This window comes from Ailuropoda melanoleuca, chromosome 11 (assembly GCF_002007445.2).
Source record: "Ailuropoda melanoleuca isolate Jingjing chromosome 11, ASM200744v2, whole genome shotgun sequence".
NCBI classification, from domain to species: Eukaryota; Metazoa; Chordata; class Mammalia; order Carnivora; family Ursidae; genus Ailuropoda; species Ailuropoda melanoleuca.
The window spans coordinates 1,858,866-1,883,011 of record NC_048228.1 but is presented as its reverse complement, the minus strand read 5'-3'; the positions used below and the strand labels follow the sequence as shown (position 1 = coordinate 1,883,011).

The following is a 24,146-nucleotide window of genomic DNA, read 5'->3' as shown; positions in this document are numbered from 1 at the left end:
CCCCCTCCCCCCACTCGGCCCCACAGGCCCCCCACCCCANAATGCTGAGTTATGAAGCAAAAGGATGGAAAAATTCTCGTAACCTTGACAATTTTTTTTGCACATCATTTGAGGTTTCCTGTACTTCTAATTTGTGGGCTCTCTGCTGGGCTGTTTCTCTCACATTTAACAGGTCCGGCCAGCCGCTGGCCCTGTCCGGGGTGTGTGCGCAGGCGGGGACGCCGTGGCATCTGTCGTCAGCTCACCTAATGGATTCCGAGCATGTAGCAAGATGTGGGCCTGGGAGTCAGCCCTCCTGCCACCCTGGCCTGGGGCGGTCAGGTGGCTTTGTGGAAGCCCGGGCACGGCGTCTGCCTGCCGCAGTGGTGGGGGGGGCCGGGGGAGGGCCTCCTTCTACCCTGACTCCTTCTCTAAGGGCCCACAAAGCCACGTGGGTCTCTTCTGTGCCTAGGTGCACACACACGCACACATTATGGGGCCTGTGAGTAGCTGCAACAGAAAGTCCATTCTTGTGACGGAATGAGGTGGGGGAAAGGCATTCTGGAAACACCTCTGTCCGGGTGCGGACACGGAGCCTGGATGAGCTCATAAATCCCCGTCCTGACTCTCATTATGGGGCTCGGCGGGGATATGACCAAACGCTCACCAGCAATGCGGCTGGCGGCATGGGGTCATGCTGCTGCCAGGCAGACAGGAGTCCCGGCAGGCAGGGCATGGGCCTGGCCCCCCACCTGCTCTGGCTGCCGGTGAGGTGGGGGAGAGAGGGGGAGGGTNGGGCAGAGGGGGCTGCTTGCAGGAAACACGGGTAGCTTGCAAAGGCCTTCTCTGAGAGGGAGGCCAGCCAGGCGCCTGAGCTCACGGAGACAGAAAGGCTAGAAAGCCCGTGTTTTCCGGGGCTTTGCTAGAAAAAGCTGGCTGGGGCTCCCAGAATGTGTGCAGAGCGGTGGCTGCTGTGTTTCGAGGAGACAAGGGCCAGGGTCGTTGGTCTCAGAGACCCAAGAGCATGGCCCCGGGTGAGGGTGCTGCAAGAGGCTGCGGGGGCAGCGACGTGGAGCTCTGCCGGCCTGGTCCCCGCCGGGGCTTTGCTCCTGGGCCCGTGAGGCACACAGCCCCTCGCTTTAGAGCCAGACCCCGTAGTGTCGCAGAGCCTCAGACGCCTTCAAAGACCCGAAGAAGGCCACAGCCCAGCAATTCCTCAGGGGGCCGGATGCCGCGCAAACCGCGCAGGGGTCTCAGACCATCTCCTGCCGAGTGCCCAGACCCGCCGCGGGCGTGGGGTGCGCGGCCAGGTGCCCAAGCCTGCTCCTGCCGCCAGGTTCCCTCTCGGCTCTCTCTGCCTCCCGCTCCGTCCCTCCCCTCCTCCCATCAGCCTCATTCCCCCTTCTGCCCAGGTCCGGGCCCGCAGCGCTTGGGAGACCCTCGGAGCAGCGGCGTGGTCCGCAGAACACTGGAGGTGACGCAGAGAATTTCAGCCCGGCCTCGCGCAGCAGCCGAGCCCTCCCCAGATCCCCTGGAGTGGGACTCACACTCCCAGGTCGCTTGGCAGCAGCACACAGGGACAAGGAGAGGGGCAGGCAGCGGTCTTCTCAGCTGCCTTTGGTGTGAGCGGAACACAAGCTCCCCCACAAGGCACGTCGCACGTCTCGTCCATCAGCTGTGGGCTGTGGCCCTGACCCAAGACAGACACACGGGCAAACTGGCGATCAGACTAGCACGTTCAAGTGTCCGAGGAACTAAATGAATGAAAAACCCCTCAGGGGGTCGGCGACGGTGGAGGTGACGGTGGGTCTGCGCAGACCTTAGGCCCAGCAGCTGAGACGTCTCCACAGCCAGCCTGTGAGGTGGGCAGGGAGGCTTGCAAAGGGGCCAGCACCCTGTCACTGGGGGAGTTCAAGGAGGTCTTTGTGGCCGTCCCTCCAGGGTGCTCAGAAGGGAGGCTGGACTTTCCGAAATACGTGCTTTCCCAGCTCTGAGATCGCATACTGCTTTGTTTGACAACCCCAGCAGTTTGTCTGGGGTCCTGCCTCAGTTTCTCCTTTGGAACTAGAAAGACTCTCTCCTGATTTCTGGCTGTGTGGAGGCCTGTGGCTCCGTGCACAGGGGTGCACTATTATGAACAGTTGGTTTCTCCTTGGAAGCTTGTTGAAGACACCCAGCACGGAGCCCTGGGCCCACCCGTGCCTGGCCCCAAGAGTGTACATGCCCTGTGGGGACATATGTCTAGCTACTGATGGCTGTGGGGCCACCTGCTGCCCTGGGGGGCTGCACCTGCTCGTGGGCTCTTCAGAGATGGGCTAGAGGGCTCCTGACTGCCACAGAGTGATGAGGGTACTGGCCAGAAGCAAGGCCCTTCCCTGGGTCACCTGGTCAGCCAGGAATCTTCCAGGGGTGGCCCCAAGACCCCAAAGGGGACAAGGAGAGGGACACCCAGCAAACAGACTCCAGCCTCTGTGTTTCCCCTCAAAGGCTCTGCTGTCCACCTGTGTGTGAGGCTCTCTGGAGTTTTTGGGGTGTTCCCAAAGAGAAAGCCCCTGGTCACTGCAAAGAGCAGTGGCCCCCAGCAGGAGAGGGCCCTTGTCACAGCCCCAGGCCAGTGTCCCGGTGTTGTGCTGAGCCAGAGGCTGAAGGGTGGGAGTCCCAAGGACTCCCCTCCCCTTGCCCCACCCTGGGGGGTGGTTGGCTGTCTGCTATAACCACTCCCAGGGGGCCACTGTGCCCGGAGGCTCTGTCTTCCGCCCTCATTGATGGGAGCACAAGGTGGCATGAGCCTCTCACCTACGATGTTGTTTATAAACTGAATTTCTGTAGTGGGGACCCTGTTTACAGGTGTGTCCTCCTGAAAGGTGTCCTGCATTGTGGTCAAATGGAGAGTTCTTCCAGAAGGTGAGCTCCCTGTGCGTGACAGCCAGGTTTCCATTGGGAGCAGGGTGGAGAGGAGGCGGGAGGGGACATCGAGGCAGGTGCAGGGATGAGGAACTGGCTCAGCCCCCTCCTGGGAGACAGCTGGGACCCCAGGGTCTGGTGCCAGAGCTCCTGATGGATGAGCCTAATGCTAGCATTCTCACATCCCTGCAGGGAGGCCCGTGAGTCCTCCGGGGCCCGCCTCCCACCGTGGTGACATCATTTCCTCCCAGCCAACCCCAGAAGACCCTGGAGTGGGTCAAACTCTACCGACACTTCCCAGGAAAAACAACTGGGTTGACTGGTTGATACCAGCACCTGGGGTGTTGGGGCCTGGGTCCCGCTCTGTCCTCTCCCTGAGGATGGTCCTGGGCACCACACCCCAGGACTGGCCTTGCGTCCCCGTGAGGACGCCCACTTGGCAGCCGGTGCTGAAGCCTCTGCCGCCCACTCACTGCTGGACGAGGGGCTTCTTCACACCCGATGCCTGGGGGAGAGTCCCGGGTTCCCACCGCCTGCCCCCGAGAAGTGAGTGGGGCCCCGCTCTATGGCCTGAACCCGCCCAGGAAAGCAAGCAAACTCAGGACCCGGGCCTCCCTTCCTTCTGACCCTGAGGGGACAGCTGCTGTCACAAGGGTGGTACTTGGCAGAGAGGGTCTTGCAGAGGCTTCTGACCTCAAATAAACCAGGCATCATCTGGGTGTAAATGCTCCATGCCTCTGTGCACCCCCACCTGGAGCTGGGACTGCGTGGGGGTACCGAGAGCCGTCTTGTGGGTGCCCATGTGCAGAAGCACGGTCCAGCCAGGGCCCCCAGCAAACCCCAGCACAGAAGGTCCCAGCCCTGCTCTGCTCCCGCTCACGGGGGTTCTGCTCCTGGAGGGGGTGGAAATTTCACATCTGATTCGGCTGCTGGTGGCTAGGCCTGAGTCTGACGGGGGCACCGGATACCTAGGGCAGGGCAGAGCCACGAAGAGCCACCGACTTGCCAACACCTGGGACAGTTTGGGCAGGTGAAGGCTACCAGCGCCAAGAAGCCCCCCCAAATCCTGGCCTGGCTTGTGAAGTCCCCCAGCTGGCAGGTTCCACGCACGCGCCCCTCCCAGGCCCCTGTCGGCCCGCCCCTGCCCCTCGGGCTGATGTGGTTAAAATGCTAACAGCCCAAACGTTTTTTCCAACCCGAATTTGATTTGAAGTTGGGTCAGGAGCAGAAGGCTCTGAGCCTAAGGGCTGCATATTACCACAGACTCAGCTGTGACATTCTGAAGTGAGACACTTTGCTTTGTTCTTGATCATAAAAAAGATTGGAAAAAAAAAGCCCAAACAACCAAAACCAAACGCCTGTGGCAGAGTCCTTGCCCAGGGGCAGGTGGGAGCCCCGGGGTCTGCCCACAGGAAGTGGTTCCACCGTCAAGTTGATGCGAGGCCCCAAGAGGTGTCACATTTATAACCCTTCTCTGGCCACACAGACGGTGACAATCTGCAGGGCTTGTGAACAGCCCCCCCGCCCCCAGCAGGTGTAGGAGGAATTCTCACAGCGGCTGAGCTGCTGCAAACGGGGGGCTGGAGCCTTCCAGGCACGGCCGGCACGCTCCCCGGGGCCTCTCTCTTGCTGGACAAAAGCCCCAAGTGTGGACTCCGGTGTGCAAAACAGGCTGAGAAGCCCACCAAGGACCCTCTTGCCCGGCTCTGTCACCTTGGCTGGGGCTTCTCCACCCTCCAGTCCACGACCTTGGGAGGAGGGCCCAGAAATCCAGGGCCTTGTCCTCACACTCTTGTGGTCATCCTTGTCCGTGGACAGCTGTGCACCAGGAGTGACTTCCAGATGTACCGCTCAGAGAACCAGACGTGGCTGGGTGGAGAGAGGCTCAGGGTCTCCCCACCCTCCCTCTCTAGATGTTCTCCACAGAAACTGCCCACTCGGCTCTTCCCACCACACTTGGTCAGAAGGAGGCAACACGTTCCTCCGGCCACCACCCTGTAGACAGCTGACGCTGTCTGTAGTCACCGTTGCTGTAGCCGCTAGCCACTGCTAGCCTCCTCCCCGCTCGTCATGAGAGGCCCACACTGCCCCCCCACAAGGGGCAGCCACTGTTGTAGCCACCTTTGTAGATGAGGAAATTTTACACAGAGGAGTTGGGTAATCGTCCCAATGTTGCACAGCAAGAAAGGTGCAGACAGGATGGAAGATGGGTACGGGCTGCCTGTTTCATCCCTTTTATGATCTATGGGGGCCCGCGCTTCACATCCCTGGCTGGTCTTGTCCTTCTCACCTTTCTTCTCTCTGAGGATGCTGGCCAAGAACAACTAAGACTATCCCAGAGCCTTGCCAAGGACTAGAGTTCAGTTGGGGCTCACTGAACATCTCCACTGATGGATGGGTGGCTGGATGAGTGGATTGTTGGATGGATGGACGGATAAGTGGATTGTTGGATGGATGGACGGATGAGTGGATTGTTGGATGGATGGACGGAGGAGTGGATGGCACACAGTTTTCCAGACCTGTCCGGACACTTCTGGTTTCTTCCACTTCCCAAAGTGAGATATAAGGGAACATACTTCCAGGAGTTGTAAAGGCAGAACACAGGGACACCTCCCACATCAGGGTGGGCCCCTCTGAGGGACTCTCACAGCCCCTGCCCCATCAGAGTGCAGATTGCAGTGGGCCATGACTGTCTTGTCCACATCATTCCTTTTTTCTTCCCCTGCATGACAACAGCGTTCATGGTCTCATCTGGCTGCTTCCCAGAGCCAGGCAGACAATGGGTGCTCAGCGAACGGTTGGGACACAAATGGGTATGGTGCTTCTGGACACCTGAGACTCCCCCTCACCATATTCCACAGGGCTTTGCGTTTTGCCCAATGGGTCTTTCTTTCCTCATCTCCCCTTGTCACACTTTGGACCCCTTCTTTCTTGTTCCTCCATGGGTTCTGCTCAAGGAAGTACACACCCTGCCTCGCTAGAAAACAGAGTTGCAATTTCTCCTGGGTCCAGTGTGTCAGTAGGATTGCCCCCTAGGTCAATGTGACAGCATCCTATTTCCCAGGACAGGGACCATGCTAACTTGTCCATCTCAGCATTCTGTGGGACCCGACACATAGTGGGCATTCAGCGTGAAGCTCTGGGCAGGATGGAGCCGGCGTCCCCTGCCATTGACTCAGTCTCTCTGGCCATCCTTCTTCCTCCTTGGGGACACGCTGTCTAGAGAAGCTCCATGACTCACTGCCTTCCGTATCAGGACTCGTGTTTTGAGACCAGCTCCTGCAAATAGCTCAAATCTCAACGGGCCAAAGCTAAGCAAATACCTGCCAATCCCCAGAAGGAGCACTTCTCACTGCTCTTTGACATACAAAAATGGTCATTGGCAGAGGGCTTCTGTGCAGACAGTGTTGTCTTTGGATGCCCTGCAAATAGGCAATGTCGGTTCCTTCCCCAGAAGGCCCAGGTCTGTGTGCATAAAAATGTGGGCCTGGGCCTGTGTCTGCACCTTCGTTCTGGCTCTAGAGAGATCGGAGGTGTGCTTTTCCTCCAAATAGCTTGTTGTATTGATTCTGTTTCCTAGGATTTCTTTCTTCCTGGGGGATGCAGAGCTCAGCCACTGTCTAGTTGGTTGAGTGGGGTGAGGCCCTGGGTCCTGCAACTGTAACCCAATGGGCCCTTCCTTTCTCTCATACCCAACGCTCCCCGAGTATCAGACGTGGTAGATAGGCACAGGGAGAGGTGGTGCCCGCTTTCTGGAAATCATGGGCTTCTCGTGCACTGTCATCCCAACCAGAGACCATTTGGGGGTCTCAGGGATGGACTTTGAGCCGCTCGCTAGGCCTGCCCTTGGGTGTGAGTTCAGCCTGAGACGTCTCCCCGGGAGCCCGAAGACAGCTTCCTTCCCAAGCTGGGGCGCATTTGGTCTGATCGGCAAAATGGTTCATAGACAGAAGTGGGCAAAGTCAGTCTTGAATGACAAATGGGACCAATTAAATTCAGTAGCCCTCCCTCTTTCCCCATGTTCTTACAGCCAGTCACCTCTGACGAGATATGTCAAAAGAATTAGAAGTGTGTCCCCCACAATGATATTACCTGGATCCCTTTCAGGTCCACACCAGCCAAGTTCAAACATCTATTCAAGCCCAGGAAATAGAATCGAAACGGTTTATTAAAAACCTAATCACAAGCATTTATATGACACAAATGGTTCTGAGCTGCACCCACCACCCCACGGCCCCTCCCAGGGGCAGCACAATGCAGCCGATTACCCAGAATTTAAATGGGGGTGTTTAAGAGCCTGGGAACATTTTAATGGGGATCTTTCTTTGTGGATTCTGCTATTGTATTATTTTTTTTCACTTGAAAAAAGGCAAAGGATGGGAGGGCGCATTCACTTTCCTCCCTTGAGTGATATAAGAATATATGACTTATTCTGGCAGATCTCTTTCTATTGATGCTGTCAGGATGTGAATATAAACCCATGGGAAGAGGGAACACCCTGCTTGCTTAATTAAAGTGGCGTAGTGTGGCTTAGGGCGGCTCCCTGTCAGTTGTCCTGAGCCGGCCGCCAGCAGGTGATTGGATTGGCGGTCTCTCTGGAGGAGAAGCTGTGAGAGCAGACAGCTCCTTCCCTCCTCGGGGCCCCGGCTCTGGGGGCAGGGCTGGGCGGTGGCCACCATTCCGTCTCGGCTTTCTGGATCTTGGGCTCCCCCACGGATGGTGAGAACAGCTATGGATCAGAAGAGTTTCCTATAAAGTCTTCTCACCGGGGCCTTGCTCACAGGGCCCCGCTCCGGTGGCCAGGACACCCCCCCGCAACATCCTCCAGTTGCAGGTGCTGGAGACCTGGACTCCTTGGTGGCTCCTGGGTGCTTTGCCAGCAGAGCCAACACCCAGCCCCACTCCAGACAAGGAGGTCCCCAGCGATCCCTCAAAGGTCGGGAGCTGGTGGTTTTCTGGGCATGGCACGCAGTCCTCCCTCCTCTTGGGGCACAGACTTTTCTAGAAGGTTCTTTGTCTCTCGAAACAATGTATCGCTTTACTCGTATTTTCAGCGATTTTTGTCTTCCTTTCCAGATGATCATTTTGAAATTGTTTCTTCAGTAAAAATAATCTGAACGTTGATTCTTTCCCGAGTGCCTTGTGTTGAAGATGAGGCTTTCTCGTTTTACCACCCAATTTAGCATTTTAACAACATGATGAAAAATACAACAGAATGGAAGCATTTACAATGAAGCACACTCCCCGTCCTGGTGATTCCCGCGTCGTATCTACCACAAATCGTGGAAGCCTGCCTCAGAAGCCTGATTACTCGAAAATACATGACTAGCTCCACTTCGGTCAATATTTCCCATTTATGTATATATTCCACAGTGGAAGCAGAAACTCTCTCTGAAAACATCATCTCCCTAAAGTCTTGGGGCGTGCGTTGCAGCCACAGGCGACATCTGACGGGCCTTCTGGATTTGGCATTTTGCCAGTACAAGGCCCCGACCTGGCGTGTGTGACGATGAGTCCCCAGCGGGGTGTGCGGCCCCCCCAGTGCACTCTGGGTGCTTCTGCACTCTAATTGCAAGCTGGCGCGGGGTGGGGGGCTGTCCTAGGCAGCCGCCTGGTGTAGCTCCCTGTGGTAAAACGCATTTCTTCCGCGTCTCAGAGGCTCACTGTGACGGAGGACCCCAGGCTGGATCATGCCAGGGCTCCGCCGAAAGCTGCTGATTGGGGTCCTGGTCAAGGCCCCTGGGTACGCCTCAAGTCGGCACATAGAGTGATCCCTGGGAAAGGAGCCCCATCCTAGGTCCTGGCCTCGGGCTCTTTGTGCCCTGGGGAGGGGCGGAGCAGGGACCTTGGTGCGGGGAAATGCACCCAGAGGCTGATGGCTTGCTGGCCGGCCCCCGGGCGCGTGTCTCATGGCATGGGGCGCGACAGCACTGGGGCAGTTTCCCGGGGCCATGTGCTCCGCAGACACACCAGGGGTCCTTGCATCGTGAGCACCCGTGAGAGGCTCCTCCGTCCTTGGCTTTTCTGCAGAGGCTGGTGGAGACTTCGCTGGATGTGCATGGAATTCAAATCCGGGGATGTTTCAGTGAACAGTTCACAGGCAGACGGCGGTCAGACGTCATTTGCGGGCTGAGGGGTGGAACTTGAGTGAAAATACTCTCTCGGGCTTTGCCAGCTCACCTCCTACCTGCTACGGGCTTGGCGTCTCCTCCAGCGACCCGCCTCCGAGGGGCTCTTTTTCTCCTCGTGTTTGGGTGGGAGAGGATTCAAATTAGGTTTGAGATTTTTGTCGTGTTGTGGCTTCTGGAGGGATGTCCTTTCACGGGGATCTTCAAGAGTGAACTAGTCTCTTTGAGGAGCCGGTAGGTCCAGACACAGCCATGAAACTGGAGAATGGCAGGGCTGCATGCATGTTTTGGACAACAGACAGACACTGGGGCACAGCGCTCCTGGGGCGATCGGGGCCCCACCGTGTCCTAGGGACTCCTGAAAAACCATCTGGCTGTCTATGAGCTGGACGTGGGGGTCACCTGAAAGGTAGCGCCTCTCGAGGTCCCCACCCCACCAGCAAAGCAAAGAGCTTGCCTTTGACCTTCCTCTCTGCTGGAGGGGACCCCTCCCAAGCTGCAGGCCACACCTGCCCTGCCATCCATACGCACAACCCCTGTCAGTGGACGCGGCGGTAACCCCTTTCCTGGGACAGCCAGACCCCCCAGCCGCAGAGACCCCTTCCGCTCGCCAGAGCGCAGACACTGAAGGCCGCGTGCTGCCTCTTTAACTGGCCGGCATCTCAGATACAAAGCAGAGCAAAATAAAACGCCGGCTCAGCCCCCCCCCCGGCCCCCCAGGGCCACAGACTTCCCTTTGTGCGCCCGCCGACCGGGGTGGACCAGGCTCAGTGTGCGAAGACGCGGTGACGGCCCAGTGTGATGCGATAGGATGTTAACCACACATTCTAATAATAAAATAAAATAAATACTAATAAACATTCGGCCTCGAGTAAAGATCCTTCACGAGACACCCTCATCATTTTTCTGCCCCCACTTCAGTTTTTTCTGGAAGGACTCCAGCGAGCCCAGGGTGGTGCAACAGCCTTTTTCTCGGAGGGAACAAAAGGTCTTTCTTAGTCGTAAGGGCTGTCAGGTTTATCCAAATATTCTCAGCTTACTACTAGCCCCTTTCTGAATTGATATTTCCAATAAAAGGACACTTTGTATCTTTAAGCCACATGCCCCCCCCTCCCCGCCCGGAGTGAGGATGCGGAGGGCAGGGAAGCCCGCTGCACAGCCGGTCTGCCTCTTCCTCGGAGATGGGCGGGAAGGGGGCGGGAGTGGACCGCCGCGGGCTGAGCGCGGTGGTCAAGGCTGAACGCGGAGGGAAGAAGACGGAACCACAGGGCGTGCCCACCCTGCACCACACCACAGTCCGTGTTGCATCGGTTCTCATTTTGTGCAAAGCCCCTCCAGGCTGCCAAGCATGTTAGGTCATGAGCGTGCTTGGAGGCAGGGGAGAAAATTCCTCCCAGCCGGGCTGAGATGTGAGGCCTGTGAGCAGCCTCGAGGGAGCCTGCCTCTCACGACACCGCAAGAGCTATTTCTAAGCATCGGCTCCTCCCCATCTGCCCAGACCCGCTCCCGCTAGCCAGTCTTAGCGCCCTGGCCTGTGTGTGCACATGTGTGCGCGTGCACCCAGCACGCACATGCATGCAACTGACGCCCGGTGGAGCGGTCCCTGCAGCCCCACAAAGGGCATTTCCTTCCACCCCAGCCCTCCTCCAAACGGCTCTGATTAGCGTTAATGATAATTCTCATTAATCACCGTCGGCGGCTGCAGAATGGAAATCGGGCATCAGCGAGGTGACAGGAGCCACTTAGACAGTATTTATGACTTGTGTGCACAGTGGCAGCTCTGGGCCTGACCCCTCTGGCCTGTGGCTGACACCACGGCCGACATTTGGGCTGTGGCCACCCAGCACAGAGCACTTCGTGTTTCTTCTTGTCGCCTGACCTCAGGGATGCCGCCAGCCCCGGGGACCCTCTTGTGCACAGCTGAGCAGAGTGAGAGAAGGGGGCTTCGGGGTGTGGGATGAGGAAGAAGCAGGAGGGGCTCTTGTGTTGCCAGCAAATCTCTCACCTTCCTTCCCAAGAGAAGCCCCAAGCCCCACTTCCTCTCCCTGACCTCTGGGGGGGGTCGGGGCTGCCCCCGTGGAGCCCAGCACAGACTGACCCAACTCAGAGGTGGGAGCGTATCTGACCTACCCACCACCTGGCACTCGGGGGGTGTCTGCGGCTCAGCGTGGGCTGAGCAGGCGAAGAGGAGGAGCTCCAGGCTGTGGAGCGCCCCCCCCCCCGCCCCTGCCCGGCTGCCAGGCAGGGTCTTTGGTCATTGCTGACCCTGCAACGCAGCTCACACGTCCCACACCGTGTGGACCACATGGGACCCACACTGCGTGGACCACACGGCTGCTTCTGGAGCCCCCTCCTCCTGCATGGCCCTGCCCACTGGCCCAGCTGCTCCCTGGCCGGGTCAAACCCTGTGTATTCTGGGGACCCCTGCACTTTTCCTCCCTTTGGTCTCCACGTGCAGTGCTGCCCTGGGGGCGCCCGCTCGGTTCAGAGGCAGCACACGCAGGTGTGGGAAGAGCAGTGCCGCCCGAAAACACTCGGCTTCCTCAAGAAGCAATAAAAGTGTCGTTCTGGGGTCTCAGGCAGGAGTGGGCCCATATGTCAGGCTTCTGGTCCTCCCGGCTGGACCGTGATAATTAAAGCTGTGCTCTGGGTCTGGTTTCCAGAGGCCCACCTGTCCCCCTGGGGCAGCTGGGTGGGGAAGGAAGTCACTGCTCGGCGCAAATAACTCTGCGGCCATCAGCCTGGTTTAATTTTGCCCTCGCGCCAGGGGGCCGCGTGCAGGAGCACAGGGTCATTACTAGGCTGTTGCCGGGGCGAGGGGGATGGGCAGGTGTGGCTCGGCGGGTGGACATTCTGGATGTAGAGACGCCGTCAACCTGGGCTGACCTGGAAAAGGAACTGGTCAGTGAGTTGCCAGGCTCGCGCAGAAGCACCCTAGTCGGGGTGGCTGGGGCCCAGTGTGATCACCTCCCGGGCCATTGCCAGGCCCCCCTGCGTTCCCAAGCGTCAAGGTCAAGGCGAGCTCTCTGAAGGTCACTATCTGGGGTCCATGTGGTGGCAAACCAGGAGCCCCGAAGAACCCCATTAAATACAGACCTACAATACAGACCTGCACCCCAGACCTCACACCGGGAGGAAAAGCATCTTAAGCAGAGGAACTCCCACGCCACGGGGGCAATGGGGTGGATTTGGGCTGGTCTGAGCCCTACACCCTCCCAGGCGCCCAGCTGAAGCCCCTGGAGATGTGAGCCCTGCGTCAGCCGCGAGGGAGCAGCACTTGGAACTTCGTCTGGGAGTTCCATGCTCAAGGCCCCGTAGCCAGAATCACGGCCGGGCCCTGAGAAAAGGTGCAGCTTCCCCACGCGTCTAAGGAGCCCTGGGCTGCCTCAAGTCGGGCGTGCTGGTTTGGGTGCCTCTGGGCTTGGATCCGGAGGCACCTGCTCTTGGGTGCTGTTCAGCGGAGGTGGGACCGGCGTGGGTCTGGGTTTGGCTTGTTTTGGGTCCTCTTCCTCCTCCTCCTCCCTTCTTTCTTCGAAAGGATTTTCGTCCCAACATCCTGCTCCTGGAGCATTTCTGTGGGGCGGCTGCCATCGCTTGGGAAGACGACCATCAGGTGGCAGTGTCACGGCTGCCCTGCCTGGGGACCAGCGTTGGTGCGTGAATGGAAGGGGCCTTTTTGGGGTCGGGGGAGCTTATTAAGGACTTCATGCCTCTGTGAGTGTTGAGGCTGATGACACTCTCCCAAACGAGGACCTCTGTGAATGACAGGCAGGTGAAGCAGCCTCGCGTGGGGCCCAGGGAGGACCTGGGAGTCTTGGCTCGCTCGTGCTCACCCGGACTCCTCCCTGAGATCCCCGGACCCGTCCACCCAGGGACTCCCTCCACAGGGGGCGAAATTCCCCAGAGATGAATACCTTCCTGTGGAACGTTTAATTAGGGACGGTGCGGTCCGTCGCACGTTGATGGTTAAACCAGTTGTCAAAGGACAATGACATCAGCAATTACGGGGACACCGGTCTGCAGGGCATATGGTCCCTCCAAAGCTGCCGTTCGGGGGGATGGCGGCCTCCGGCACCGGACCCGCTGAGAACCAGGTGTCCCCGGGGGTCCTCTCCGCACACACCTGGATTTGCCGGGTTGCACAGCCCTGGGGCTGCAGCCAGTCTCCCAGGTTCTGGGTCTCTTCTTCTCCTGGGGGAGCCGACACCACCTTCTAAGTAATGAGGCTGCATGTTGGGGTGCCTTCAAATCCCTGCTTTTCACAGAGTTCCGGAGAGACGCACTCCTGTTCTTTAGAAGGAGGCGAAACTGTTCCAAGTCAAGCTCCAATGCCCTTGGCCGGCATTGAGCCTGGAGCCCCATGTCTGTAAGCGACCTCTGGGCTGGCCGTCTCTGACCGTCCAGCCTCCGCCCTGTCGGCCCACCTGCCCCCGCTGTCCCCAGCTCCTCCCTTGCCAGGAGCCTCCTGACTCGGCAGGTCTTCTGTTCGATTCCCTCCTCCTCTTGCAGGAGCTGTGATGTGCACTGCACACCTGGGTCTCTGGGCATCCCCTTGGTTCTCAGCAGAGGACCCGCAGGCCGTCCTGTGCACAGAGCGGCTCAGCCCCATGTCACCACGATCCCTCCGGTTACAGCATTTTCAGCGGGATTTGAGATTTGTGCGATAAATGCTGGGCAGGAAATGAGGCGTCTGCGGGAGGAGGAAGGACACGGTCCCCAGAGCCAACATGTGTCGCCCCAGGTTCCTTGCAGAAGCGTCTTGCTGGGAGGTGGGACCAAGCCAGGAGGGGGTGCTTTCCCTCATCTTCCACACGGGCATCCCGGGGCTGGCCGGCTGCCAGCAGACGCCTGTACCAGCCTGTGGCCAGTTGGGCCTTGTCACTTCCCGCCTGCTTAAATGCTTTCTAGCTCATTCTTCTCCCTGGCCTGTTTGGGGACTTTTCCCAAAGTCCGGGACACATTCCGTCCTATTCTTCAGCTGAGCCTTCCTCCGAGGAAGTCGGCGTTTGCTGGGTGTTACGTCCAAAATGGATTTCAGGGTTATAGCTGGGGAACATTCGACTGCACCATGGACAAATCACGTGGCTGTGTCTGACAGATCTCTCTCTCTCTCTGTTAGCTTTTCTCCCCCTTAACAAAACAATGACTGTCCTGGACTCCGCACAGCCTTGAAGGGGCGCAGGGTTGAAGTGGGGCCCCGCAAACGCCTGGAGCATTGGAGAAGGTTCTAGGAAATTCACGCAGTGGGGTTGGCTCTGGGTCCCGTGCGGCCTCACTCTGCTGGGACCCCGTCTCCATCTGCTCCCCATATCTCAGCTCCCGCTGGGCGTCGGCGTGCAGGTGAGGCCCACAGGCTGGGTGGGGCCCATGGGGAAGGGGTCATGGGAAGGGGCCCCGCAGGCCGAGACAGTCAAAGCAGGTCCGTGGCTCCAAGGCAGAGCCTCCAATGGGAGTGTCTGGGGCCCGATCCAAGGTCAGAGCCAAAACTAGGGCTGTGGTTTTAAGCCGCTGCCCATGTCCGAAAGCCTTTTCATGGCACTCGTGGCACATGCTGTGCAGACGTGGCCATGACTGTTGAGCCGGTGTCTTCACTCAGAGGCGGGTCTGCCGCGGAAAAGGAAGCCTGCAGCCCATCCCCTGCCTCCTGCGGCGGGACAGCACCTCACGTCGCACATCATTGTGACTTCCCAGGGATGTCCCACAGGCGGCAGGACAGCTTGGTGGCTCCTGCCGTCTCTGCCATCATCGGGGACAGGCTCTGCTCCTACCGGGGCCACTGCCCTGGCGGCCTTGCTGGGCACAGCGCTCAGCCCACCGAGGTCTCCCCTCTTCCCAAGGAACGTGGCGTCCAACTCCGGAGGCTGGCCCTTCACCTCGTCAGTGAGGCAACTCCCAGAGGGAAGGCCAGCAACCCCGCGGCCACGTAGCGCTGGGCATCCTCTCCCACCGGAGCCTGGCCCACACTCGACTGCCTCTCCCAGGGGCTTGTCCGTGGGAGATGTGTGTGAGCCACCAACTGCACACTTGGATCCTCGAGGGGAGGGGGCACCCCCCTCACACGGCCCCACAACCTCCTCCCCAGCAGACAGGACCTTCTGCCCAAGAACACGGAGCAGCACAGTTCTAGAAGAATCCAGCTGCTTGCAGCGGCGATGGGCCCGTTTCAGTGGCAGACATTCCCTGGCGGAGGTCTCTGGCCTAGCACGCGAGTTCCGCACATACGGTGAGCGTTAACGCGCCGTGTCCCGGATGACGGGATAAAAGAAGCATTTGATTCATTTGCCAGAGCTTCCAAACAGGTGACAAGTAGGGACAAGGGACTGTGGTTGGCCGATGGGAACGCGTGGCGCGCGTTACGTTTACCCGGTGCTCTCGCCGGTCGCCGAGCCGCTGCGGGCGCTGGGAGGCGGCAGGGGCCGACCGCGGCGTCGGGTTTCGGAGTGTGCCTGTCTGCACGTGGGGCCCGAGTTGCGCCCAGACAAGAGCCTGTGTCTCAGCCTCCGTCTTCCGAGTCCTTACACCCTGAACACGCGAAGTGCTTGTCCGGGGCCAACTCCCGAACAAACCTGACTTTCCAGCAAGGCCGTCGCAGTCCCGGCCTCGCTCTCTGCGCGAGCTTGGTGGCCGTCGCTCTGCCGTCGCACAGAGGACACACGTTTTGTTTTGTTTGGTTTTTGTTTTCGGGGGGAAAGGAGTCGCGACTGCCAACAGTTTTCTAAGAACTCTTTAAAGGCAGGCCTGAAGGATGGGGTGGAGAGGGCTTATGAGGATAAACAGGGGTGACAGGTGGAGCGGAGAGTGAAACCCGAGCCCCAGAGTAGCTGCGGGAGAGAGACTTCCTGCAGATGGCGGGCTGGCCTCCCGGACAGCGGCTGCTGGGGGCGGGGGGGTGGCGGCTCCTGCTCGGGGGGCCTCTTCCCGGAACCCCGAACCCCAGACGGCCAGCACGTCCTCGCAGCCTCGAGTGCAAGGCTCAGGAAGGGCTGTCTTAAAGCCCTTTCGTACCCGGGAGAGAGGGGGCCTTCCTGTCCAGGAGCTGAGTGGCCCCACGGGGTGACCCTGGTTCAGCGTGTGCCCCTGACCTCCTGAACCTACACGACATGCTGAATTTAAAAACTCAAATATATATTGAAAGGCGTCAGCGGGCATGGAGGCTGCAGGCCGGCCGACCCTCAGTGACACTATTAGCCCTGGTGTCAACAGTGTCCTCTGTCTGGCTCCGAGTCGCGGGTGCTGGCCTGGTTCAAGCCCCACACGGTTCCCTTCCCCTTGGGCACCGAGGAGCGTCCAGCTCCCTTAGAACGGTTTGAACTAGGAGCGAGCCCACCTCCTGTCTCGGCACGCACCGCCACGCAGTGATGACGCAGAGACGCAGAATACGGTGGAAATCAGACATGTTTCCTAGTGTTCGGTCAAACCGTCTTCGCGGCTGGGGTGTAAGTGTGGCGTGTTTGTTTCTGGTGCCCCATCGTCCTTGTGGTCCCGGGAGGCCACCACCCTTGCTCTCACACTCTGAGATGTGGGGGGCGGCTCCGGGGAGAGCCCAGGGCTCGGGGAGCCCTCATCCCTGCTGCTCCAGGAGGCCCTGGCGGGGCGGAGGGCGAAGGTCAGCAGCAGGCAATTTCCTGTGGTGCTCCCTGGCTGTCGCTCTGTCCGGGGCTCGCCCCTCTTGCCCTCTTACTTAGGGCGGGTGAGGTTCTTGTGTCTGGAGAAAACCCCTTTCTGGATCTGCTTATCCAAGTTCCTGGAGACTGAGCCTGTGAGTTTGATGGGGACGTTTATCTGCATTAGGGACAAACTGCCCTCCCAGGGGGAGAGGGGCCCATTGAACGGTGTCTGCACTGTCCATGCTGAGCCCCGAGGTCAGAGCACGTGCAGGGATTGGAATGTGCAGCCGGGGAGGGCTGGGGCCTGTGGACCGCAGGCGCTGCTGCTCGCGGCCTCCCGAGCAATGGCTTCCGTGTTCTCAAAGCCTTGTCACGTTGAGAGCCCAGCAAGGTTCACCCAAGGGTGCCATTTTGCAGCAGCGCGAACGCAGGTCAGAGGTCTGGCTTTATTAAAACCACGGCCTCGGACCGGGTTTCTCCGCCCCGCTGCTGCGGACCGCTCTCTGCTGTCGGGGGCCGTCCTGGGGGTTGCAGGGTGGCGAGCTGTGTTCCTGGGCCCCACCCAGCGGTGGCAGCCGAAGATGTCTGCAGGTACTGCCAGGGCTCCTGGAAGGCAGTGTGGCCCGTGGTTGAAAACCACCGGTCTGTGCTCCTCCGTCACAGGCGGACCCCTGGGAGCATGTGAGCCACTCCGCAGAGAAGTGGGTTAATCATCGGAGCAGGAGGCGTGTCTGTGGAAGCCGTCTACATCTCTCCCAGGGGTGCTTGCCTGGGGCCTGTAGGGAAAAGTGCATTTCTGGGTCTGGGGAAGGGAGGTGGAGGGCTGGGCGGAGGCCCGAGGCTCCAGAAAACTCCGCACGTGAGCCACGTGGAGGGTGTCTGCCAGGTCCCTTGTGGGTTTTCTCAGCTCTGCCACACGGATGGCACCATGGTTCCCACGGCTGATGCTGCTGCGACCAGGGAGGGAAGAGGCTGTGGGAGCGTCTCCAGCCCGGGCAGGGCGGGGGGTGGGGGGGAGGTTTCTCAGGAAGAGACCACCGTCCGCCAGATGCACGCAGCCGTTGCGGGTGCTTTGAAGGGGCGTTTTCCTCACTCAGAAAGCACGTCAGGAACAGAGCAGGGCTCCAGAGGGAGGCAGGTGTCCTCTCTCTCCAAGGTGGCTCCTTGGCCACGAGGCCCCCCGTTCACAGCCTGAGTGGGGCATGAGGGCTTTGGGAGCACACGGACAAGGCAGACAAGCTCCGCTTCCCGGGCATCGGGCCTTCCTTCCGGGCCTGGGGCTGTCTGTAGCACGGAAGCTGCTTGTCTGTGCACAGCTGCAGATCGTGGTGGCTCCCACCGTGCCCGGGGCGAGGGCCTGGGGTCCCCTCTCTGGGTCTGCGTGGGCCCTGCGTCTGGGTAGGGCACAAGCCTGCGTGTTTACTCCAAGGCTGGCAGGATGGGAACCAAAGCCGCCCCATCAGTTTGCAGACCCAGCATCCCAACCACCCGGATGGCAGGTGGCTCGGTTCCCCGAACACTTCTGCAGTTTGGGGATGGTCTCAGTGGGGGAGGGTCCAGCTTCCAGGACCCCGCCTCTGAGTTTGTCCTCTGTATGGGCAGCACCCTGTCCAGCTGCTCGCTTGCCACCTCGAGCTGCCTGACCTGCCCCCTGACTTCACCTTCCTGGCCTCGGGCTTGCTCGTCTGTGAAATGGGTGCAGTGTCTGTGTGGTGGGGCTGCCCTGGGGCTTAGGCAAGACCAGGGACGTTTGCATCTGACAAGGACTCAGAGGCCCGGCTCTAGTGCTGTGGCCGTCATTCCTCAGTGCTCTGCAAACAGGCGAGGGGGTTCAACGAGAGCAATAAGGCTGCTCCTCCGGAGAGCGAGGGTCTCAAACACCGTCCCCCCATCAGAAATGAGTGTGCACGTTCACGCGGGCTCACGCGGGGTCTCCCCGGCTGACCGTGAAGCAGAGCGCCCATTCCCACCTGCCCCGAGCAGCACACTCTGGCTGGGGGGGTCCGTCCCCTTTAGCTTCAGGCTGAGAGATGATGGCTGGGTGGGTAGGGCTGGGGTCCGCTCGGGTCGATGGAGCCAGGGGAGTTCCTTGCTTGAGATTAGGGATGTTTTGATAACTCCGGCGGCGTGAGAGCAACGGGAAAAGCAAGGGACGCCATCTCACAAGAATGTGGAGGATCCTGGATCCTTACAATCGCCCTTGTCACCGACCAGCGCCCCGGGGAGCTGGTGCTGAGTGTCTTCGCCCACAGTCATCCCCGAGCTCATGTCTGGGGTTGTCTGGGGGAGGAGAGCCCTGGGGTCGGCAGGGCACCCCATTTCCAGCTGGTGGCATGAGCGGTCGGGAGCCACGCCCAGCACCCCTGTCCAGCTTTGTCTCCCGGGGGCTCAGGCCCCTCCTGTTCTACCATCGCATGACCACAGAGCTGTGTGTCCCCACTTGGTGGCGGGTGGTGAGGGTCGTACAGGCAAACGTGTGGGTTGCATTCAGCACATGTCCACCAGGAGTAGACGCCCTGCTTACTCTTACTGTCGTTGACACACAGCCTCCAAACCACACGGCTTTGAGCAAGAGCGGCTGTCACGAGAGCCTCCGACACCACCTCCCGGGGACATCAACGAGCAACAGGGGCGACGGTCTCTCCCCCGGGACCTGCCCCATCCTGGCCGCAGAGACAGTCTGTGTGTCCTTGGGCGCAGGGCCCAGCACGCAGACCTCACCACGCCTTCGGAGAGCTCGGCCACTGTTTGCTTCAACCCTTCTGTACTCACAGGGAAACTGAGGCCAAGCTGTTCCCCAATGCTGACAAAATGGACAGAGCAGGTGTGTGTGGGTCGGCCAGGCTGTGTGGACCCAACAGGGAGACAAGGAACTGAGACAAGGGGCAGAGGAGACTGAAGACAGGAAGGGACTCAGCCCCACGGCTTTGTGTCCAGCTCCCGGTGGCCTCTCACCTGCACCCTCCAGCCTCAGCCCCTTCCCTGCCACGGCACCCTGGGCCCCACATGCACCTGCAGGTCTGGGCCTTCTGGGGCCCTCGCTCCCCCCACGGCCCAGCTGACCCCCACGGCTGCTTCTGCTCACAGTCTGCTCCCCGTGACACTCCCGGCAAGCCACCTCCCGTCCAGCGTGCCCACCGTGACGCTGGGCCTACGAGCCCCTGATGCTCTTGTGCCACTGGTCACACTTCCACAGGCTCAGGCGTGCCTGGCCGGGTCTGCTGCCTCCCCCCTGCACCCACGGTGCTCCCCTCCCTGCGCCCTGCCTGCTCTCCATCCATATGCACGGCCTTCAGCATCCAGACGTCCCTGTCCTGTCTCCATGTGATTGTGTATCAGGCACATGGCCTCTTGCCTTCTCTAAGCTAATGGGACTGCTGGAAGCTGGGTCAGGATATCAGGTGTCCGCTCCCAGATTGCGCGGCTAGGGCTATGGACCCGGCATTTCCTCACCAGGTTCAAAGGGGAAGGAGATCATTCCATTGCCTGGTAGAAATGGGCCCCTCTTCAAACCCCCCCACTGTACCCAGCCACAGCCTTCCTCCAGGGATGCTCTGCACCGGGGAGAGGGCTCTGGGCTCCTTTTTATCCCCACAGTCCCCAGACGCCCCCTGCCCTCTTGTCCACCGCTGTGGTCAGTGCCTCCGGAACGTGTGTGCTTGAGGGGACCCCCTGGGGCCCACCAGCCAGGGAGTGACGCAGAGAACCATGTGCCAAAGCCAGGCCAAGTCCTCCATCCATTTCTTACTGTCCCTCCAATGCCGCGAATTTCGGAATCCCTGGTCACCTGACCCATAATGCCGTTTCACTCACTAATGGTGATTCACTCAGGCTCTCCCCAGACAGGTGTCTCGACCAAGGACCAGTTCCACAAGCATGAGCCACCAGGACCTGGAAGACCAAGGGACCAAGGCTTCCCCTTCTCTCGGGACCTGCAGCCAGACCTGCGTGCACCAAGCAGCCCAGGGGTCAGCTGCCTGTGTGTCCCTAAGCCCAGGTTGGCCTCCGGGGAGACCCCTGCGGGCTTGCAGGGCAGCATGGTCTCTGGGGAGGAGGGGCTCTGCAGCTCCGGGCAGCCCAGGAGGACGGGGGCCGGCCCGAGCTTCCTCCCTGTCCATCTGCAGATCATGGGAGGCAATACAAAAGAAGTGTCGGCGGAGGGTACGAGTCACCAGCCTGTGGCCAGCTCAGCACTTCTGTGGCTTACAGGTGGCCGACAGTGGGGACCAGCCTCGAGAGCAGCATCCCGGGACAAGCCTGGACAAGCACGGAGGGCCGCTGGATGGAGCCAGGTCCTTCTCCACGAGGTCAGCCGCGGTGCCCTGGGCCTCCCCCTGCCCCACCAAGCCGCAGGGCCGGGCCAGTGGCCGCGGGGACCCAGGATGCCGCCTGCAGGTGAGCAGCCGAGCCCCTGCTCTGAGCAGGTCCGGGTGGATTATCCCCCGTCATAAACTTTCACTGCATTTCACACCCGGTTAACTTTTATGACAACGTCCAGGAGAAAGCGGCAGCTGCTGGGGAGCATGAGGAAGCAGGCCGGCCCCGGCCAAGCGGCAACCCCCGGGGGCACAGGGGTCTGGCAGGGGGCCAGGGTGCAAGATCCCCCCTCCTCGCCCATGCAGCTGGGACTGGGGCTCAACACCGTGCTGGGCGCCAGCTCGAGGTGCTGCCCAGCGATGACCCTCCGCCTGGCCCCCCACCGGCTCCATACGGCCCAGCCACTCTTGGGGACAAGCCCACAGGGCGAGCGCCCCAAAGCTCACCCTGTGTTTGCACCTAGACCCCCCCTCGACGATGCAGCCGGCCCCCCGCCTCTGCGTCACTTTTGCACACGACACGGAACTTTTATGAGTACCAAATGTGGCCTGACCCACGCCCTGGGCTACCTATTGTTCCTTAGACCGGACAGAGGCCCCGGTGGGGCCCTGAAGTTGGGGGGCGAGGTAGGGACAGGGGCTGATGTCTGTTTTCAATATGCGGCCAATCACGGCCTTTTTTCCTGTTTAGTATAATTTTATACTGGGTGGATGTATTTAGGGCCTGAATGGCTTGACAGTCATGATTGATACCGCCGTGCACTGGGCGGCTCCAGGCCAGGACTGGGACGAGCTGCGCCCGCCCGCCCTCATCAGATGGCCAGGCCCGCAGGCCTATTAAAAGCAGCAGGAGACCTTGAGGCTTAATCACAGAGGCCGGGCCTGCGGAGGGAGAAGAAAGGGAAGGGGATCGAGAACAAATAAAGTGATAGAACGCAGAGGCGGAAATGCTACTGGAATCCCCCCCACGCGCAGTTAGCAGCCGGGGGCGAGGCAGTGAAGGGGAAAGGGACAGGGAGGGCATTTAGGGAGGAAAACAATTAAAACTGCAGCCACGGGGAGGCCACAGTGGCGCTGGGCAGTCTGCGAGGGGCGGGCGGCACTGGCGCTGGGGAGGCAGAGCTCAGCAAGCCCCGAGCCCCCCACCCGCAGCTGCACTGCGAGGTCAGGCAGGGTCCCCCGCCTTGACTCGCCTGGCCCCCCCGGAGGACGGCCGCTCAGATGTTCCCTCCCAAGAGTGTCCCCTTTGGATGTCCAGTGTGTGGCCACCTGCTCTCTCAGGGTCTGGGGGTGGGGCCCGGGCGAGGCTGATGCTGGCACATTTGGGCCCCCTCGAGCACCTGCCTCTCCTGGCCCCCAGGAGCCTCAGAACCAAGTCAGGGGCACCACGGGGCCTCCTGCTTGGGAAGAGGAAGTGAGTTCCCACCGGGGCCAGAGCCCATGAAGTGGGCTGGAGCGTGGGGGGCAACCGTGAGACCGGGTGAGAGGGACACAGACAGAGAAAGACACAGAGAGATACAGAGAGACAGAGACAGAGAGAGACAGAGACAGAGAGACAGAGAAAGACAGAGACAGGGAGACAGAGAGAGAGACAGAGACAGAGAGACAGAGACAGACAGAGGGAGAGACAGAGACACCGAGAGATACAGAGACAGAGAGAGAGAGACAGAGAGACACAGAGACAGAGACAGAGAGACAGACAGAGAAAGACAGAGACAGGGAGACAGAGAGAGAGACAGACAGAGACAGGGAGACTGAGAGAGAGACAGAGACAGAGAGAGACAGAGGGAGAGACAGAGACAGAGAGAGACAGAGGAGGAGAGAAAGTGATCCAACATGCGGCTATGGGGCCAAGTGAGATGCTCTGAGGGCCGGGGGGCCCTGGGCCCAGCAGCACCTTCTGGGTGGGGGAGGCAGCCCCAGGCAGCCGGGTCCTGCTGAGGGCCATGACGTGGTGTGCTTCCTCTGGGAGGAAGGCATTCCTGATGGTAAAAGGCGGAGTTCAAGGGGAGGGAGGCTTGGTTTTGTCTGAAAATGAGGCTGAAACTTGCTGAAAAATTTTCAGAGCCCCTCTGTTTTGGGGAGAAGGGGAAAGGAGGTTTGAAGCCAGTGGAGCTCTGCCTGGCAGGGACCTCACTGCCTACCCCTGGCTTCCTTCTCTAACAGGTGGACTCAGACCTTCCAGGGCCCATGTGGCTATTATTATGGAGTTGGGGAGAAAACGAATAAAAGGCAAAAACTTCCTATGAATTTTTACATAAAAAATAGAAAAATCACCCCGTCTATCTGAACAGAGTCAAGGTGTTCCTGGTCCCCGGGGGTACCCTGCTGTCACGTCGCAGGGGAGGAGGGGCAGGCAGTGGCCCTGGACCTAAGTCCTTTGAGCCTCCACGCACCTGGGCCTCCAGCCTCAGGACCAGGGAGGGTGGGGCGCCCTCGTGGCTGAAGATCACCCTCTTTGGAGTGATCCAGCCCCTGCCTCTTGGCACCGCGTCATCTCAAGCTCCTATAGAGACAGGCTCGGCGGAGCTCCTGGGTCCCAGGACAGAGTTTTCTCCTAAACATGGCCAGGTGAACATGTGTTCCCAGGACAGAAATCTCTCAGTGGGGCTTCAGAACACCTACCATGAAGAGGGTCTTTTCCACCTGAGAGGCTGGGTGGGGGGCCCACCTTATGCCAAGCCCCGTGGGGGTCCCTGCTGTCTGCCGAGTGCCCAGTGGGTGAGGGTGTGGCTGAGAGGCAGGCAGGCACCAGGCAGGGCCTGGGTGCACCCTGGAGAGCTCGGCTCCACTCAGACACGCTCAAGCCAGTGGCCACACCATCTGCAATGCCATGCCCGCCCTAGCCCACTGATGACCGTTCCCAGGATGCAGGGCCCACTGGGGGCTGCCCATCGAGCCTGGACTGCCTGGGTCTGGGAGACTGCTCATGCCAGCTCTGTTGTCCCCAGCGGGCCAGCAGGCAGTGTGCAATGGCCCAGACAGTTCCCTCTTTCTGCCAGCTATTTTCGGAAATGGTTTTCTGATTTGTTTTTTTTCCCAAGGTCTGGAATAAAAAGAGCCGAAGTGCAGCCCCACACCTCCTTCAGAGTGGGCTCTGTAGGGGCTGGGCTGCGTGACCTGGGGTGACTAGGACTGGCCAGGTTCCACCACCCTGGCACAAAAGTGAAGTCTGGAAAGAGGAAAGCATGGCCCTCGCGTGGGGGGGGAGG

General features: G+C 60.1%; 2 protein-coding genes across 8 annotated transcripts in view; one reads left to right on the top strand and one right to left on the bottom strand.

Annotated features, from left to right (window-relative positions):
* PRDM16 (PR/SET domain 16) overlaps nucleotides 1–24,146 on the bottom strand; it is a 211,182-nt gene that overhangs the window by 49,609 nt on the left and 137,427 nt on the right. The window lies entirely within an intron of this gene.
* LOC117804338 overlaps nucleotides 1–24,146 on the top strand; it is a 56,325-nt gene that overhangs the window by 17,713 nt on the left and 14,466 nt on the right. Inside the window, exons 2-4 of the mRNA XM_034671088.1 lie at nucleotides 19,165–19,442; nucleotides 20,461–20,615; nucleotides 20,828–21,013. Coding sequence (XP_034526979.1) covers nucleotides 19,165–19,442; nucleotides 20,461–20,615; nucleotides 20,828–21,013 — 619 coding nt within the window. The remainder of the gene's footprint in view (nucleotides 1–19,164; nucleotides 19,443–20,460; nucleotides 20,616–20,827; nucleotides 21,014–24,146) is intronic.